The 18613-nt window shown below is 33.9% G+C and overlaps 1 protein-coding gene across 1 annotated transcript in view; it reads left to right on the top strand.

The window, feature by feature from the left end:
• Positions 1-18613, top strand: part of Lrba (LPS responsive beige-like anchor protein) — a 703692-nt gene that overhangs the window by 278397 nt on the left and 406682 nt on the right. The window contains 1 exon segment of the mRNA XM_047565822.1: positions 480-588. Coding sequence (XP_047421778.1) covers positions 480-588 — 109 coding nt within the window.

Genomic DNA, 18613 nt, shown 5'->3' with positions numbered 1-18613 from the left:
AGAAGGTGCTTACCTCATGGTGACTGCAAAGCAAAAAGAGAAGAGGCCGGGGTCCCAATATCTCCTTCAAGGGCATGCCCTAACTTCGCCAGGGTCCACCATCTTAAAGGTGCAGTGAACTGGCAACAGTCTTCAACACAGGGACCTTTGAGGAACACATAACCCATCTATAGCAGTTGGTCACTTTTTCATTGCCTTTAAAAAGATTAAATCACATCTAAATCTATTTTAATTTTCAGTTGCTTTTTTTGAATTTGTAGTTTGATAGAAGCTAATTTGCTTTTGCTACAATGACAACTTTTTGCTGTTACATTCTTCACTTGTTTAGCATGAAATAATGTTATCTCATTGTGTATGATATCAGAAGAAGAAATTAAACATTCTTTTATCTTCAAAATAACAAAATATACCACTTTGGAGCCATGGCGCTAATCATGTATAATACATAATATTTATTTGACAATATTCATCTCTTATAGGTTGCTTAGCCAAACAATGAAGGATCATCTAGTAAGAGTAGCAAATGAAGCTGAATTTATCCTGAGCAGGCAGAGAGCAGAGGATATTCACAGACATGCGGAATTTGAGGTAAGTTACAACAACAGAACATGTCCCTGGTGTGAAGAAATTAGTGTTTTTTAATGGCCATCCTGAGAAACTGCCTAGGTAAAATGACAGTATGGTCTAAGTAAATGTGTTATGTATTATCCAAAAATTAAAAATCAAGTTTGTGAAAAAGTCTTGTAGAGTTTCGGGATGAGAATTACTCATGTGTTTAACCCTCTCATCTCTACTCCAACTCATCTGAAAGTTGGCCACAGCAGCTTGTTTGACTGACCCATTTTTAATAATTGAAACTGGATCCTAGCTCTGTGGTTTTCCAATAAAGAAAATTAGCAAAGGACTTTGGACCTCTCTGGGCAAGACTGAGCTAGCTTACCAGAAATAAAAATTTCTGTGGCAAAGATAAGGTCTTTCAGGTTTCTGGAGAGGAGCTGAACACAGATGTGTATGTGTATAGTTCTTCTGCCCTTGTGGGTTGAGAACCTTATTTTCTTTGTAGCTGAGGAGATGAGGGAGCATAGAACTCTCTTCTTGGATCCTCACAGGGAGACCAAGTGCTAGACCATTCTGGAACCACTGCTTATATCATGTATGTGTGCAACAAATATGAGTTCATACTGTGGAGGTTAATGAACTCTGTAATGTCCCCAGCACACCTATGGTGAACTAAATTTTGAACTAAAAATTGGATGAGAACATTGCTGTATAATTGGAAAAAGCAATTTCACGTTACTATATAGGCTACTTCTAACATGTAAAGAGCAGATAAACTCATATGTTGTTATTTTTCTGGCACTTTACAAAGATGAAAAGCACGTCCCCAAATTTTATACAACAGAAAAACCTTAAAATTTGTTCTAGAAAAATAAACTCAAGAAGAGTTTCTTTAACTTAATACTATGGGTACAAAGTTTTAATCAAAATAGCTGCTACCATAAACTATCAGTGTAATGAGAGAATTATATATTGTGGGCACTGGGTATTTTCCTGGATTTCAAACATGTTTTATTATAGGAAATCATCAGGCTCAGTGGCACATGCCTGTAATCCCAACAGTTCAAGAGGTGGAGGCAGGAGGATTTCATGTTTGAGACAGCTTCAGCAACTTAAGACCCTGGCTTATAATAAAAAGTAAAAAGGACTGGGGATGTAGCTTATTGGTAGAGTCCCCTGGGTTCAATCCCTAGTACAAAATAAATAAATAAATTATTGGGTATCTACTTACGTATGAGTATATGTAGAAAAGTCATGAATTTTAACAGCCAGCCCTAAGAAAACTTTCTTAAAGTTTTTGGACATGTGTTTACATGTTCACATATTTGTTTTTGTTAATGTAATTTATTTTGTAAGTTTGCCTGTTGACTGTTTTAGTCAACTTTGTTGCTGTGACTAAAGGACCCGACCAACACAATTATAGATGAGAAAAGGTTTACTTGAGGGCTCATGGTTTCAGAGTTCTTAGTCCATAGAAGGTCGGCTCCATTTCGTGGGGCTTGAGGTGAGGTTGAACATCATGATGGGAGAGTGTGGCAGAGGGAAGCAGCTCACATCATGGTGATCAGGAAGCAGAGAGACTCTACTCACCAGATACAAATATATACCCAAAGCCACACTCCAATTCCCAATTCTTCCAGGGACACCCTACCACTTCAGTTACCACTCAGTTAATCCCTGTCAGGGAATTAAATCAATGATTAGGTGATTTAACCTTTTTAGAAAAATCTTTTAAAATTTCTTTTAATTAGTTATATGTGACAGTAGAATGCACTTTACTACATTATATATAATGGAGTATGATTTCTCATTCTTATGGTTATACATGATGTAGACTCTCACTGGTCCTAGAGTTATATATGTACATAGGGTAATAATGTCTGATTTATTTTCCTTTCTTCCTATCCCCCTCCCCTCTCTCCTTCCTTGAATCCCCCTTCTACCTAATCTGAAGTAACTTTATTCTTCCCTAGCCCCACCCCCATTGTGAATTAGCATCCATATATCAGAGAAAACATTTGGCTTTTGTTTTTTTGGTATTGGTTTATTTAGTTTAGCATGCCATTCTCCTGCTCCACCCATTTACCTGCAAATGCCATAATTTCATTCTTCTTTAAGGCTGAGTAATATTCCATCATATATATAAACCACATTTTTAAAATCCATTCATCTGTTGAAGGGCACCTAGGTTGTTTCCATAGTTTAGCTATTGTGAATTGAGCTGCTATAAACATTGATGTGACTGCATCACTGTAGTATGCTAATTTTAAGTCCTTCGGGTATAAACCGATAAGTTGGGTCAAATGGTGGTTCCATTCCAAGTTTTCTGAGAAATCTCCATACTGCTTTCCATAATGGTTGCATCAATCTGTAGTCTTATCAGCAATGTATCAGTGAACCTTTTTCCCCACATCCTCATCAACATTTGTTGTGCTTGTATTCTTGATAATTGCCATTCTGACTGGAGTGAGATGAAATCTTGGAGTAGTTTTGATTTGCATTTCTCTAATTGCTAAAGATGTTGAACATTTTTCATACATTTGTTGATTGATTGTATTTCTTCTGTGAATTATCTGTTCAGTTCCTTAGCCCATTTATTGATTGGGTTATTTGTTTCTTTTGGTGTTAGTTTTTGAGTTCTTTATATATCCTGGAGATTAATGCACTATCTGAGGTGCATGTGGTAAAGATTTTCTCCCATTCTTTCGGCTGTCCCTTCATTTTTTGTTTCCTTTGCTGTGAAGAAGCTTTTTAGTTTGAATCCATCCCATTTATTAATTCTTGATTTTACTTCTTGCACTTTAAGACTCTTGTTAAGGAAGTCAGATCCTAGGTTGACATGGTGAAGATTTGGGCCTGCTCTTTCTTCTCGTAGGCCCAGGATCTCTGTTCTGGTGCCTCAGTCCTTGATCCACTTTGAGTTGAGTTTTGTGCAGGGTGACAGATAGGGATTTAATTTCATTTTGTTCCATGTGGCTTTCCAATTTTCCCAGCACCATTTATTGAATAGGCTATCTTTTCTCCATAGAATGTTTGTGGTGCCTTTGTCTAGTATGAGATAACTATACTTATGTGAGTTTGTCTCTGTGTCTGTTTTGGTACTAGAACCATGCTGTTTTTGTTACTATGGCTCTATAGTATAATTTAAGGTCTGATATTTTGATGCCTCCTACTTCACTTTTCTTGCTAAGGATTGCTTTGACTGTTCTGGATTTTTTATTTTTCCAAATGAATTTTATGATTGCCTTTTCTAGTGCTATGAATTATGTGTTTGAGATTTTAATTGAAATTGCATTAAGTTGCATTAAGTATAACACTTTTGGGCTGGGGAGATAGCTCAGCTGGTAGAGTGCTTGCCTTGAAAGCACAAGGCCCTGAGTTCGATCCCCAGTACCACAAAAAAAAAAAAAAAAAAAAAAAAAAACACTTTTGGTAGTATGGCCACTTTGACAATATTAATCCTGCGTATCCAGGAGCATGGGAGGTCTTTTCATCTTCTAAGGTCTTCTTCAATTTCTTTCCTTAGTGTTCTGTAGTTTTCATTATAGAGGTCTTTTACCTCTTTTGTTAGATTGATTCCCAAGCATTTTATTTTATTTTTTTTGGAGCTATTGTGAATGGTGTAGTTTTCCTAATTTCTCTTTTAGTAGATTTATCACTGATGTATAGGAGCAAGTTTGGTTTATGGGTGTTGATTTTATAACCTGTTACTTTGCTGAATTCATTTATGTGTTTTAGTAGTTTTCTGGTGGAATTTTTTGACTCTCCTAAATGTAGAATCATGTCATAGGCAGATAGTGATAGTTTGAGATCTCTTTTCCTATTCATATCCCTTTAATTTCTTTCTCCTATCTAATTTGGGTTAAGGGTCTTACAACCCAATCCCTCTCTGAACCTTCTTGCATTGTCTCACATGTAACTTTTGGGAGACACCTCACATGCAAACCATCACACTATTTGAATGGTATCCTGGTTGATTCAGTATTGAGGGCTAACACTTGCATTCTCTCAGAACTCTGTAGGCATTGCATTATTGCTTTTATAGGATAGTCTGATATTTTCCTCAAGTTTTAATTTGCCTTTTCTGTCTTTTGTGTGAGATTTCTTTGTCTTTGAAATGAAATTTCTTATCAGCAGTATGGCTCATTTTAAACATTATCAAATTGTCCTGGATCACGGTTTCATATTCAGATTTTTACTTCATTTTTTGGAAATTTTCCTAAATTATGTTTTGAAATATATATTTTTTCTTTACTTAGTGACACTAAACTTATGTTAGATATGTGTGTTTGCCTTTCATATCCATTAGATGTCCTCTGATTTCTTTACTTGCTTATACTACTTTCTTTTTTTTTTTTTCCTGCAATACTGAGGATTGAACCCAGAGCCAGCACTCTACCAGCTAGCTACATCTCTAGCCCACCTTCTTTTATTTCTAGCTTTATTTTTTCTTTATTAATTAAGTTTTGAGTATTTTCTTTTGACCTTGATATTTTTAACTTATTTATTAGGTCTGTAATTCTTATGTTTTTTTTCCTCATTTTGTTAATTTAGGATCAAAACTTGTCTCCTTTTATACTTACTTTATTTTTTTTTGAATCATATTTTTATTATTATTTTCTAGAAAAAATGATAATGGGAAAATTTTATTCTTTGAGCTATATTATCTCCTAAAGTTGTCTTCTGTATAAATTTTATAGTTTTACTTAAAAATTTATTAGTTCACTTATTGATTGATTTGTGATAAGTGTTTGGATAATTACCCTGAGTTTTCTTTCCATCTTTGTCATACTTAGAATGCTTCTCCTGGGTATTCTGTTGGTTTATGCAGAATGTGCAGCAATTGAATGTCCTAGTACCTTTTTCCCTTCTCACTGTATTGCAGATTTGTTTCTTCTCTGAGCTACAGTTTGCTTTTTGCCCAGTAATCTACAGTGCATCATGAAGAGAGAGAAAGCTTAGTTGAGGTAGACAAGGAGGCTCTCTTAGAATACTTGGTTTCCCTCTCTTGTAAGTTTTTGTGAAATGTTTTCTACCAAGTTTGTTCCATCCTGCTTGTGAGTTGACACTTCTAATAGGGCACTGTGCTTAGGCATGCATTACTTCCCCAGTCAGTTCAAAAGATTAGTCTGGAGTCCACTTCAGATAGCAAAGTCAGCCCTGCATTTTTACTCCTTGTTTCACCAATTTTTACACTGTGAATTTTTCTAGAGGAAAGAGGTTATTGTACCTACTCTTTTGTGTTTCTCTGTACATTTAAAGACATTATGAAAAATTCTCAGGATTTGGTGGATTTACCAGTTGCTTTGGAGTGGTGGGAGCATGGTTAGGAAGTGAGTCTTGCTACTCCCTCAGATCTAGTTCCAGTGTGTTTGTTTCCCCCATGACATCCTATTAAATTGTTGTTGTTGTTTGATGCTTTATATTATATTTCTTATGTTGTTCTATTATTTTTGCTTTTTGTTTGCCTAAAAATATTTTTGGTGATTTCATTTCAGGCATTAAAGAAGGGGATTGCCATTTCAGCCTGCCATCCTAACTTAGAACTTATTAGTGTCCTTCCTAGTTAATTGTGGAGAAGTTTACTTTCTTGTAATTCTGAGTTGAGAATGCAGTTTCTTCCTCGTATTTGATGATGATGGTTGTCCTATGTGATTTTCGTGTGTGTGTATGGATAAGAGAGAATGATGAAGGAGAAAACACTTGGAACTGAATGAGGAAAGTTATTTCTTAAGCACTATTATGCAAAGATTCAACTGATTTCATCCAAGCAGTATATATGTTTGCAGTTTAGATGAGCCATGATGGTGCTAATAGTTGTGAATATTGACTAAATCCTTAAGCAGTACCAGGAAATGTCCTGAATGTTGAATAAATATTAGCTAATTTAATCCTTAAAGTAAACCTCTGATGTAGTACTACTACTATTCCTTGTTTTATAAATTTCAAAGTAGTCTGAATTAGAAATAACCCAGATTCAGGAAGTTTAACTGTTAATCACTAATCTCTGAATTTGGTTCAAATTTTATTAGAGCTCTGCAGAATGTATGAATGGGATTTAACCCTGGAATACATACTTGCTTTATTTTGAACTATTTAATTCATGCTTTGTCTAGTATACTTTTTCATTCAAATCTTTTTCATCATGCTGTCAGATTTATAATATTATGTAGTAATATTATAAGATATTATAAAATAACCTAAATAAAACTAAAATATTTCCAAACAAATGTTATTACTTAAATTTTTAGTGAAGGATATATATTTGTTCATCCGTTCCATATCAGAGTAAATCCCTATTCCCTTACCGCCCCCCCCCCAACTGGGGATTGAACCCAAAGGCACTTTTACCACTGAGCCACATCCCCATCCCTTTTTTTTTTTTTAATATATTTATTTATTTATTTTTTAATTGTATACAAATGGGATACATGTTGTTTCTCTATTTGTACATAGAGTCAAGGCATACCATTTGTGTAATCATACGTTTACATAGGGCAATGATGTTTATTTTTTTTCCCTTCCCCCCACCCCTCACACCCCTCTTTTCCCTCTATACAGTCCTTCTTTCCTTCATTCTTACCGCTCTCCTTATCCCTAACCCTAAACCTAACCCTAAACCTAATGCTAACCCCTCCCACCCCCCATTATATGTCCTCATCCGCTTATCAGCGAGATCATTCGTCCTTTAGTTTTTTGAGATTGGCTTATCTCACTTAGCATGATATTCTCCAATTTCGTCCATTTGCCTACAAATGCCATAATTTTATCATTCTTCATTGCGGAGTAATATTCCATTGTATAAATATGCCACAGTTTCTTTATCCATTCATCAACTGAAGGGCATCTAGGTTGGTTCCACAATCTGGCTATGGTGAATTGAGCAGCAATGAACATCGATGTGGCTGTATCTCTGTAGTATGCTGATTTTAAGTCCTTTGGGTATAGGCCAAGGAGTGGGATAGCTGGGTCAAATGGTGTTTCCATTCCAAGCTTTCTGAGGAATCTCCACACTGCTTTCCAGAGTGGCTGCACTAATTTGCAACCCCACCAGCAATGTATGAGTGTTCCTTTTTCACCACATCCTCGCCAACACCTATTGTTGCTTGTATTCTTGATAATCGCCATTCTAATTGGGGTGAGATGAAATCTTAGGGTAGTTTTGATTTGCATTTCCCTTATTACTAGGGATGCTGAACATTTCTTCATATATCTGTTGATTACTTTTACATCTTCTTCTGTGAAGTGTCTGTTCATTTCCTTAGCCCATTTGTTGATTGGATTATTTGTATTCTTCGTGTAGAGTTTTTTGAGTTCTTTATAGATTCTGGAAATTAGCGCTCTATCTGAGGTATGGTTGGCAAAGATATTCTCCCACTCTGTAGGCTCTCTCTTCACATTTCTGATAGTTTCCTTTGCTGAGAGAAAGCTTTTTAGTTTTATTTTGAGACAGGGTCTCACTATGTTGCGTTGGGCTTTACTGAATTGGTGAGGCTGGTCTTGAACTTGCAATCCTCTTGCCTTAGCTTCCTGAATTTCTGGGATTATAGGAGTGTGCCACTGCACCCAGCCAGAGTCACTTCTTTCTTACTTTCTTCTTTTTTTGGATACCAGGAATTGAACTCAGGGGCACTAAACCACAGAGCCACATCCCCAGCCCTATTTTGTATTTTATTTAGAGACAGGGTCTGATTGAGTTGCTTAGCACCTCACTTTTGCTGAGACTGGCTTTGAACTTGGAACTCTCTTTCCTCAACCTCCCCAGCTGCTGGGATTACAGGCGTGTGCCACTGTACCTGGCTCATAGTCACCTTTTAGAGAGAAAAAAATACCTATTTAATGTTTACTTGTCTTTTATTTTCATAGAAAAATTACCCTTCCTTTGTTTATACAATACACTTTAGTTGATTGAAGCATGCTCACATTTAACATATTTCTAAGTATACTGCTCTCAAATCTTAAGTAACACTCTATGAGACAAATTTTTCCTGGACAGTGTGATTTTAAAGGTTATTTGCATTCAGTCTTGAATTCATGCTGTTTATTCTTAAATATTTCTGAACTTTGTATATTGCTACTTACCTCTATAAAAAAAAAGAGAGATGTCATGTGCTTAGTAGACCATTTGTGGTTGTAAAGTAGCTGACTTGTTTCATTTATTATCAAAGGATTGATCACAATATAGATCTGAAATATGTCTCTTTAGTTTATTGCATATTATCATTGGAATGGGCTATCCTTGGCATCTGCTATTGGTTTATATAAGAAGTTCTGTGAATTTCATGGTGTCATTGATTTGGTATACATTTTAATTTTATTTTTAATCTTATAGCTGTAAGTAGAATATTTATTAAAAAATATGTCATGGACCTTTTCTCATAAAAATAGTGTATGGGTGAATATATACATTTCAAGTCAATCTTTTTGTTAAAAAAAAAAAAGAAAAGTTGTTTGTTGGAGTTTTAGTATGTAAAAAATCATGGACTCCATTAATCAATTGCCATAATCAATCCATGCCTCATTCGTTTGAAGTTAATTATAATACAGATGTGATCGAAATGACTGCCTAATGATTTATTCTTAGGAATGTATATATACATTAAAATCCACTTCAGTAAGAATTTTGTTATGTTCTTTTGTTACTTTGAATTTCATTCAGTATATTGTAGGACTTACTTCTTATTAACTTAAATGGAATTATAAACCAGGTGTTCAGTTTTTTTGAATATACATCTTTACTGATGTATATTCCTTCTTATGAAATAAAGGCCATGAAGACATTTGATTTTTTTTTTTCCAGTATAGTGATTGAACCTAGAGGTGCTATACCTCTGAGCTACTTTCCTACTCCACCCCCTTGACCCCACTTTTTTTTTTTTTTTTAATTTTTGAGATAGGGTCTCACTAGGTACCTAAGGCTAGTCATGAACTTGTTATCCTCCTGCCTAAGCCTCCCAAGTAGTTGGGATTTAATCGATGCACCAGTGTACCCAGCTTGTTCTAAGCTTTTAGAAATAAATCTTCATAACAATCCTTTGAGGTAAATATTGGTATTGTCATCCTCCTGGTTTTATAGATGAGAACACTTGAAGCACAGAGAGATCAAATAATTTGCTCTGGGTCATATAGCCAGGATATGGGAAAAGTTGAACCCACTAAGTCTGATACAGGGTGTAAACTCAGAAGCACTTTGCTGTGTGACCTTCTACTAAGTGATTTAGTCCACATTTGTTTATTTCAGCAACAAAAGAAGTCTGAAGTACCCAGGATAGATTGAGAGTGTGAGCTTGAGCTATGTACAGGGTCACATAGTAAACCAAGGATTTTGAGGCAGAACTTGGGTCTCATGATAGTGACCCTGTACAGACTGCCCTCATGCCCTTTGTTGATTTCATGGTTTCTGAACTGTTTGACTGGGTGGCATTGGTGTAGTGGTGAGCATAGCTGCATTCCAAAGTGTCGGACTGTTTCAATAATGTATCACTGAACATATCTTTTATAGTTCTGAAGGAGTGTGGTGCATATTAACAAATACCCATGCAAATGATAATTTTAGGGGTAATTATGATGAAACATCCAAGTTTTCTTTTCAGTACTTGTATTTTGATCATAATTTTTATTTAAAAATAAATGTCATTTTGTATACAACAGTGAAATTTACTAAAGTTTACTAAAAATTTTACTAAAGTTAAGAACAATGAAAAATACAAAGAATGTGAATCATTCATTGTTTAGTTTTAATAACTCTTTATCTGAATGTTTTTCCTAATTTTAAATAATTATAGAATTTAAAAAATCACAAACATAGTGTAAGGATTTTGTGTACTCTTTATTTCCTATTTTACATACACAGAGGCTCACTTACTTATTCACTCACCAAGTTAGAATCATAAACCTGCTTCTTTTATAGTCTTAACAGCAAAATAACTTACTGTGAGCAATTTGTCATTCATGAATACTTTTTGAAAATACGATTTATAACAGTTGTTTGATATCCTAATATAAATAGGTAATTATTTTACCATTCTCTATTCTTAAATACTTAAATAGTGTATATTTTGCTCATATACATATAAAGCTTTGAGGAATATTTTGAATTCTTTTTAGTTCTGATTTTTTCTTAAAGTGACAATTTGAGATCAGAGGTTAAGTTCTTTTGTGTATCTTCACACTTTTATACCCTTTCACTGCTCCATAGTTGAATAATTTTCAACTTTATAATTTGAAGCATGTGGACACTTGTTTTAAAATTTACATTACTTTTATTACTAGTGAGCTTCAAACTGCTTCATTATAATTGGGAGTAGTTTTTACATGTTGGTTTTCTTTGCTTATAAGCAAAATCTGTGTCAGTGATTTCTTTACTTATTTGGTTTTTTAAAATATTTTTTAGTCGTCAATGGACCTTTATTTTATTACTTACTTACTTACTTAATTTATATGTGGTGCTGAGGATGGAGCCCAGGGCCTCATACATGCCAGGCAAGTGCCTACCACTGAGCTACAACCCCAGACCTTGTTTACTTATTTGTGAATGACTTTTTATATTAAGGTATTACCCTTTCTTTTATTTGATGTTTATTTTCCCTCAGAGTTTTCTTTTTATTGTCAAATTTATTACACATTTAAATATATCCAGTTATGTATCTTGCATTTAAATTTTAATATAAATCTTTTCAGACTTTAAAACTGGTAGTCATACCCAAAGGGAAAAGATAGATGAATTGGACTTTATCAAAATTAAAAAATGTTTTGGGATCTTAAAGGTTAGTATAAAGAAAGTGAAGAGGCAGCCTGCGTAATTGGAGAACACCTGCAAGGTCTTATTTGTGATGGTGTCTAGAATCTAGAATATATAAAGAATTTTTACTACTCAATAATAAAGAGATAAAAATTTTAAAATGGTAAAGAATTTGATTAGATACTTCTTCAAACAAGATATATAAGTGGCCAATAAATACATGAAAAGGTGCTCAGTATCATTTTTCATTAAGGGAATGCAAATTAAAAACACAATGAAATACCACTTAATTTCCCTGTATAGCTATGATTTTTAAAAGGCAATAATAAGCACTGATAGCGAAATGGAGAAATTGGAACCCTTGTATGTTTTTAGAATGTAAAAGGATGCAGCCATTCTGGAAAACAGTCTGGGAATTATGTGGTAAAATATAGTGGTACCATTAGTTCTGTAAGTCCCTGAGAATTGAAAACACATAACCTCACAAAACTTTGTGTACAAATATTTATTGAAGCATTATTCCTAATAATATGTAATGGCATAAGCACACATGTCCATCAACAGATTAATGGATAAAAAAAGTGAACTCTTCATATGATGGAATATTATTCACATGTAAGTGTGTGTATGTATATGTATTGTATATATGTGCAGATATATAAAATTTATGAATAATATATGTATTTACATATATAAAATTTAAAGGTTGAAATAATAAGTTAGTATAAATTAAAGTCTGTCAGAAATCAGTTAAGAGGAAAATAAATTTCTGTGACCATAGTACATTCATTTAGCCTCAACAGTGCTTTGATGGGTTTATCTAATTAATGACAAATGGCATTAACTATTTTATGTTTCACTAGTTCATATAAATTAATAACCTTTACCAGAATATTAATATCTAATAATACATTTTAATATAATGTATTTTCTAGGCTTAAGTATAATTTTAAATATTTTTTTTTTGTTGGGCTAACAAGTATATTGTATTCTTAGGCTATGGATTTTTTGTCCTCAAATTTGTTATCTATATGGTCTTCAAATCTGAATTTATGGTTATCATTGGATACTAAAAATTACTCGATACTTTTACATAACTTCCAGTACTCTTTGTAAATTGTATTCAGCAGCCAGCTTCTCTGCATGATTTCTCTTCGGTAATTAAATTTAGCATTTCCAGCTGCTAAAAAAATTTGTTGGCCTTTTCTGTTCATTTGTGTTTCCTCATGCATAAAATGTAAGACATCCATCCACATAGTTTCCATTCTTTTTGAGTACCATCTTATAGAGTGGTTTGGCAGTTATATTGTATAAGTTGTTTATTTTCTTATTCAATCTTAAATATGAATCTAAAATATTAATCTTACTTGTTAATGTAAATATGAATTGATGTATATCACATATGTGATTACCCAGAATCTCTTACTTATAGTAATTTATAAGGAATTTAGTTTTTTTTTTCCCCTTAGAATGCCAGACTAGGTTACTGTTAATGATGCGTAATTCTGGATACCTATATTTTCTCTGAAAGGGCAAGGTATACACATTTACATAGAACTTAAGTTGGGCTAATTATCACTGGATTCGATGAATCTTTTGATTGTAAAAGAGCAGAATAATTTTAAGTAGAAGAAATAAATCTTATGTCTGCTCTTTTACAGAACTTTATTTGAGATACTTTAACTGAATTGTATTTAACTGAGGGGTGATTTTTGATATGATAGTTTTTTGAAAACCTGTTTGCTGATACCACTAAGCTATGTATGTGTCTTCAGAGAATACCAGACCTACAACTCAAAGCTCATTGTTCTCCATTATTGCAGAAAGCACTTTTCATAGGTAATGTAGTTCTTGTAATAAATCATAAGCATTTAGCTGTAGCTTGCTATTTTTAGTTGTCTTAAATGGTCATTCTTTAAAATATTAATGATTTATATATGAACAGGCAACAAAAGTCCAGATACTATTTTCATCTGTGGATTTATTTAGAATTATACCACATAAACTTAATATTCTTTGTTGTTTGTTGAGATTCTGATTTGACCAGTGCATGCATGATACTTTTACATAACTTGATACTTGATATTTTTACATAACTTCCAGTACTCTGTGAATCATGTTCAGTAGCCAGCTTCTTTGCATGATTTTCTCTTCATGATTTCTCTTTGGTAATTGTTGATTGGGCAATTTTAAGTATTTGCCATATAAAAACTGAAATTCTAAACTTTTGGCAGAAAACAGAATGGTAAATATTCATGACTTTGTATTTGAACATAGATTTTTTTTTTTCACATAAGACCAAAATCACAAATAACATAAGAAAAAATAAATAATTGAGTATCATTAAATTTAAAAAATTCATATATCACAGGACATTTTCTTTATATTGAGAAAGTGAAAAGAAAACATACAGAATGGGAAAATATTTGTAGTTTATTAAACTAACTCCCCACATCTGTTTGCTTTTTTATTCTTTACCATATAGTACATTGTTAAATTCAATTTATTAATGTAATAAAGTGACATTACATGAGATGTAAGAACACAAATGTTTTATTCGACTGTTACCATCTTTAATTATTTTTCTATGTTTTGAGCAGAGTATTGCCCATGCAATATAACTCAGTTGATTAATCATTTTAATTTTTTTTTTTTTTTTGTGGTGCTGGGGATTGAACCCAGGGCCCTGTGCTTGCGAGACAAGCACTCTACCAACTGAGCTATATCCCCAACCCCGAATCATTTTAATTTGATAATGAAAAGTTGTGCCTAAAAGAATAATAGAGGTTTACACATATTATTTATGAAATAGAAATGCTAGTTCTCAGATTCATATTGAGTTGCAGTTGGCCCTAAATAACCAAAACAACCCTGAAAAAGAATAAGAAAGTTGGAAGAACTTCCATTTTTCTATTTCAGAATTTGTTACAAAACAGTAATAATCAAAACAGCATGTTACTGACATAACCAACACTATATCGAGCAAGGGAATAAAACTGAAATAAATCCATACATCTAAGGCCATTGTTTTGTTTTTTGATACTGGGGATTAAACTGAGCAGTGCTCTACCTCTGACTTACATTTCCCAGCTCTTTTTATTTTGTATTTTGAGACAGGGTCTCACTAATTTGCAGACTGACCATGAACTTGGCAATACTCTTGCCTCTCAGGTTACCAGGTCCCTGAGATTACATGCTTCACTGGACCTGGTTAGGTCATTGATTTTTGACAATGGTCCCAAACCAGTTAGGGATAGAATAGTCTTTGACAAATGGTCCTGGGACAACTAGATATCCCCTTGCAAAGGAGTAAAGTTGAACCCCTACCTCATATGTTATACAAAGATAACTCAAAATGAATACTTGACCTCAATATAAAAACTAAAATCCTAATTTTTTATCAGAAAACAGTGTGAATCTTCATGACTTTGAATTTGGATATAGGTTTTTGGATATAATACCAAAAGTACAAATAACATCAGAAAAAATAGATAATTGGATATCATTAAAATTTTAAAAATCGTGCATCACAGAACACTTTTATATCAAGGAATTGAAAAGAAAACATACAGAATGGGAAAAATTATAATTATTTTATCTTGTAGGGGTTTTGAATTCAGAAGAATACGTTAAAAAATTCTTTCAGCTCAACAACAAAAAGACAAGCAATTCGATTTAAAAGAATAGGCAAAGGGATTGAATATACTTTTTCTCCAAAAAAAAAAAAAAGATATACAAATGACAAAAAATTTGCTCAGCACTGTTAGTCTTTAGGGAAATGGAAATGAAAACCACAATCACCTGTCATTTCACATATTCTGGGATAGCTAAAATAAAAAAGACATTTAGAAATGTTTGTGAGGATATGGAGATCTTGGAACCCTATATTTTGGTGGTATAATGTAAAATGGTGTAGCTGCTTTGGAAAACTGATTAGCATTTCCTCGAAAATTTAATCACGTAGACTTATATACACCCCAAAATTGAACATTCTATGCCCCCCGAATTAAAAATAATTATTCAAAGAAGTACATGTGTGTTTATTGTAGCACTATTCAGAATAGCAAATGGTAGAAACAATGTGTGATTATTAGTTGGCTTAGCCCTGGAGAACCCAGATCAACATTATTTGTGGGTGTGTCTTTGAGGGTGTTCCCAAAGAGATTAATTAGCATTTGAATAGTAGGTTTAGTATTTTTCTATCAGTCTAGTTGTTAATCTCAGTATTAGTTTTCCACACGTCTCTCTCTTCAGTGAAATCCCTCATGGCTGCCCGGCTTCAAGACAGTCTTGTCACCAATACCGCACCCCTCCACCACCACCGCCACCACCACCACCGCCACCGCCATTCCTCCTTGAAATTTCTCTTTGTAAACCAGACCCCTTCATGTGACCTAAGCCAATAGTCACCTGTTTGTCTTCATTTTAATAAATCTCTGTTCAATATCTAATGCTATTGACTGTCTCTCTTCTCTTGAGTTTTATCAGAATCCTTTCCTCTCTTTACCAGTCACTCCTCAACGCCTTTTCTGTTTTCCTCTTTTCCTCAGTCTTTGAATACTGAGTTTCTTTGGGACTTTATCCAGAGCTGTCTCTTTTGTGTTACATTCTTTTGCTATGCAATTCAATCTGTTTCCTTAGCTCTTAAATGTTACTCTTATTCTGATAAGTCCCTCATTTGTGAAGTGAGGAGCATAATACATTTGTAGACTGGGAATGTGGCTCAGTGGTTAAGAGTGCTTGCCTAGCATGTGCTAGGCACTGAGTTCGATTCTCAACACCACATTAAAAAAGTAAAGATATCATGTCCATCTACGACTAAAAATATTTTAAAAATATTAATACCGTGTGCCAAACAAGGTCCCTTTATTTGTTTAATTATTTATTCTTTTTGTTTTGTTTTGTTTGTGTTGAGACTGGGATCCAGGACTTTGTGCTCTACCACTGAACTACACCCACAGCCTTGAGCTCCATTTAGAATAGTGTCTGGCATATTGTAAACACTCAATACATGTCACCTTGTATCTTTATTACCTTGTAATATGTTTAAAAAGGAACTCTTGATTTTCCTTTACCATGACCTACCAAATCAAAAAGCTAAGAAACATACTTTCATTACTCATTTTGCTAAGTATGCATTCAAATGTCCTAGGAATTCAGTCTTTATAAATTTGTTTTGAAAATATGCATTTTTTAATATCATTTCCAAGATTACCATTTTGCAACTGTATTGCAACAAAGCCTTTTGTTTTTAATATTACTCTGATCTTACTGTGTTCTAATATTTTCGGCATATTGGTAAGAATGGTCTAAAAACATAAAGTGGGTCATATTATGTCTTTTTTATCACTCTTAGTGGTTTTCTTTTTAATTTTTCTTTCTTTTTTTTTTTTTTTTTTTTTGGTGCCGGGGATCGAACCCAGGGCCTTGCGCTTACAAGGCAAGCACTCTACCGACTGAACTATTTCCCCAGCCCACTCTTAGTGGTTTTCAATGGTACATTAAATTTTTTTTCCCAGTGTGCTTTTGAGGGCCTGTGTGATCTCACTCCTGTGTTTTCCTCATTTCTTAGAATCTTCTACCTATGTCATTTGACATCAGTCACCCTGACCTGCTTTCAGCTCTTCTGAGATACTAATTTCTTTCTTCTCTTAGTTTCTTCACATTTGTTCAGTACTTATTGTATATAAGGTACTTATTGTATGTAAGGGGCTGAAAAATTCAAGACTTTCCCAAATTGGCATAGATAAACTGGTTTTCAGGAATGCATATGCTTCTGTGGAGAAACATGATCAACAATTAAAATAAGTAAAACAGATGGGGTTGTAGACAGTGATTCTAAGAATGGACAGAAAGTACACTCGAAAAACAACAACAACAACAACAACAACAAAATATGTAATATGGCCCTTTAAAATAAGGAGGTAGAAAGGACATCCTGAAAATGTGATTGAAGGAAATGAAGATGTCTTGGTGATAGCAGGAGGAAGAATCCAACAAACACAAGAAGGGAGTAGTGCAGAATCTTGGAGGCAGGTGCATGCTTGGCACATTCTAAGAATAAGATACAGATTGGACTGAGGCAAACAAAAGGAAGGATGTAGAAGGAATGAGGTTAGAGAGCTAATGTGGGGCCAGATCATGTAAGGTTTTTTAAAAGGCCATTGCAGTGACCTTTGATTTTCAGAATGGGGAAACTCTTGGAGGACAATGAACAAAGACTATAATCTTAGTAACATTTAAGTGAACCACTCTGTTTTAGCAGGATACTCACAGGAAGCAAAATCGAAAACAGAAAGACCAGGTGGGTGTTAATTACTGTAATTGAGATAGGAAGTGATAACCTGGACTAGGCTAGTGACAGTGACGGTGGTGAGAAGTGTTCAATCAAAATCAGTTTTGTTTTGTTGCTGACAGGATATGCTGACAGATGGAATGTATTACGCGGGAGAGAGAAGAGGATTAAGGCTGAATGGAAGTTTTTCTTTGAGCAGTTCGAAAAATGGAGTGGCTGCAGGGAAAGGTTAAAACTTTTTAGAAGAGGCTGCTTAGAGCCACAGGCAAGGTCAATAGCACAGTTTTGAACATGCTCTTTCAAGTGCTGGCTAAGATGTTGAAGTGGACATGACCATAGTGTTGAAAGGGATGAAATGATTAGTTAAGTAATATTGCCTGTGTAGCCTAGAATAAACTATAAAAAAGTAGTTTATAAAAACCACGTATAAAACTTGAAATTCAGGAGAGAAGTCTAGGCTTAGAATACAAATTTGGGAATCCTTATTGTATTGGTGGTATTAAAGCCACAAGTCAGGATGAAATCACCAAGTGAGTGAATATAGGTGTGTTGATAGAAAATCAGAGGAGTTGGTGGTTCTGAAAGTCTATTTTAAAAAAGTTCAGGGAAAAATGATAAACTATTTCAAATGAAGTCAAGGAAGAATTAAGACTCATAGTTAACTGTCTTAACAAAATGTGCAGTCTTCCTTCTCTTAATTCCTAACTTTAATGTTCCCCTTTCCAAGTTACCTCCTCAGAGGCCTTCTTTGACTGCCATATTGAAGTAGCTCCCTCTTTCCTGCTACAGAATTTTCTTAGTCCTTTTTATTTTACCAATTTTACTACTAACAACTTAAAAAGTGGTTCTTTACTTGCCTGTTATTATTTCTCATAACAGGAGTTAAAACTGTGCTTGTCTTTTGATATCTTACAATTCTTAGCTAGGTAAACATAATTGGTTTTTAGTAAATGTTTAACAGATAAAATGATCTAATCCCTGGGAGTTTTATCATATTTAAGAGTGTCAAATGGATTTTT

The sequence above is a fragment of the Sciurus carolinensis genome, chromosome 10, assembly GCF_902686445.1.
Source record: "Sciurus carolinensis chromosome 10, mSciCar1.2, whole genome shotgun sequence".
Lineage (NCBI taxonomy): Eukaryota > Metazoa > Chordata > Mammalia > Rodentia > Sciuridae > Sciurus > Sciurus carolinensis.
This window is presented reverse-complemented; position numbering and strand designations above follow the sequence as displayed.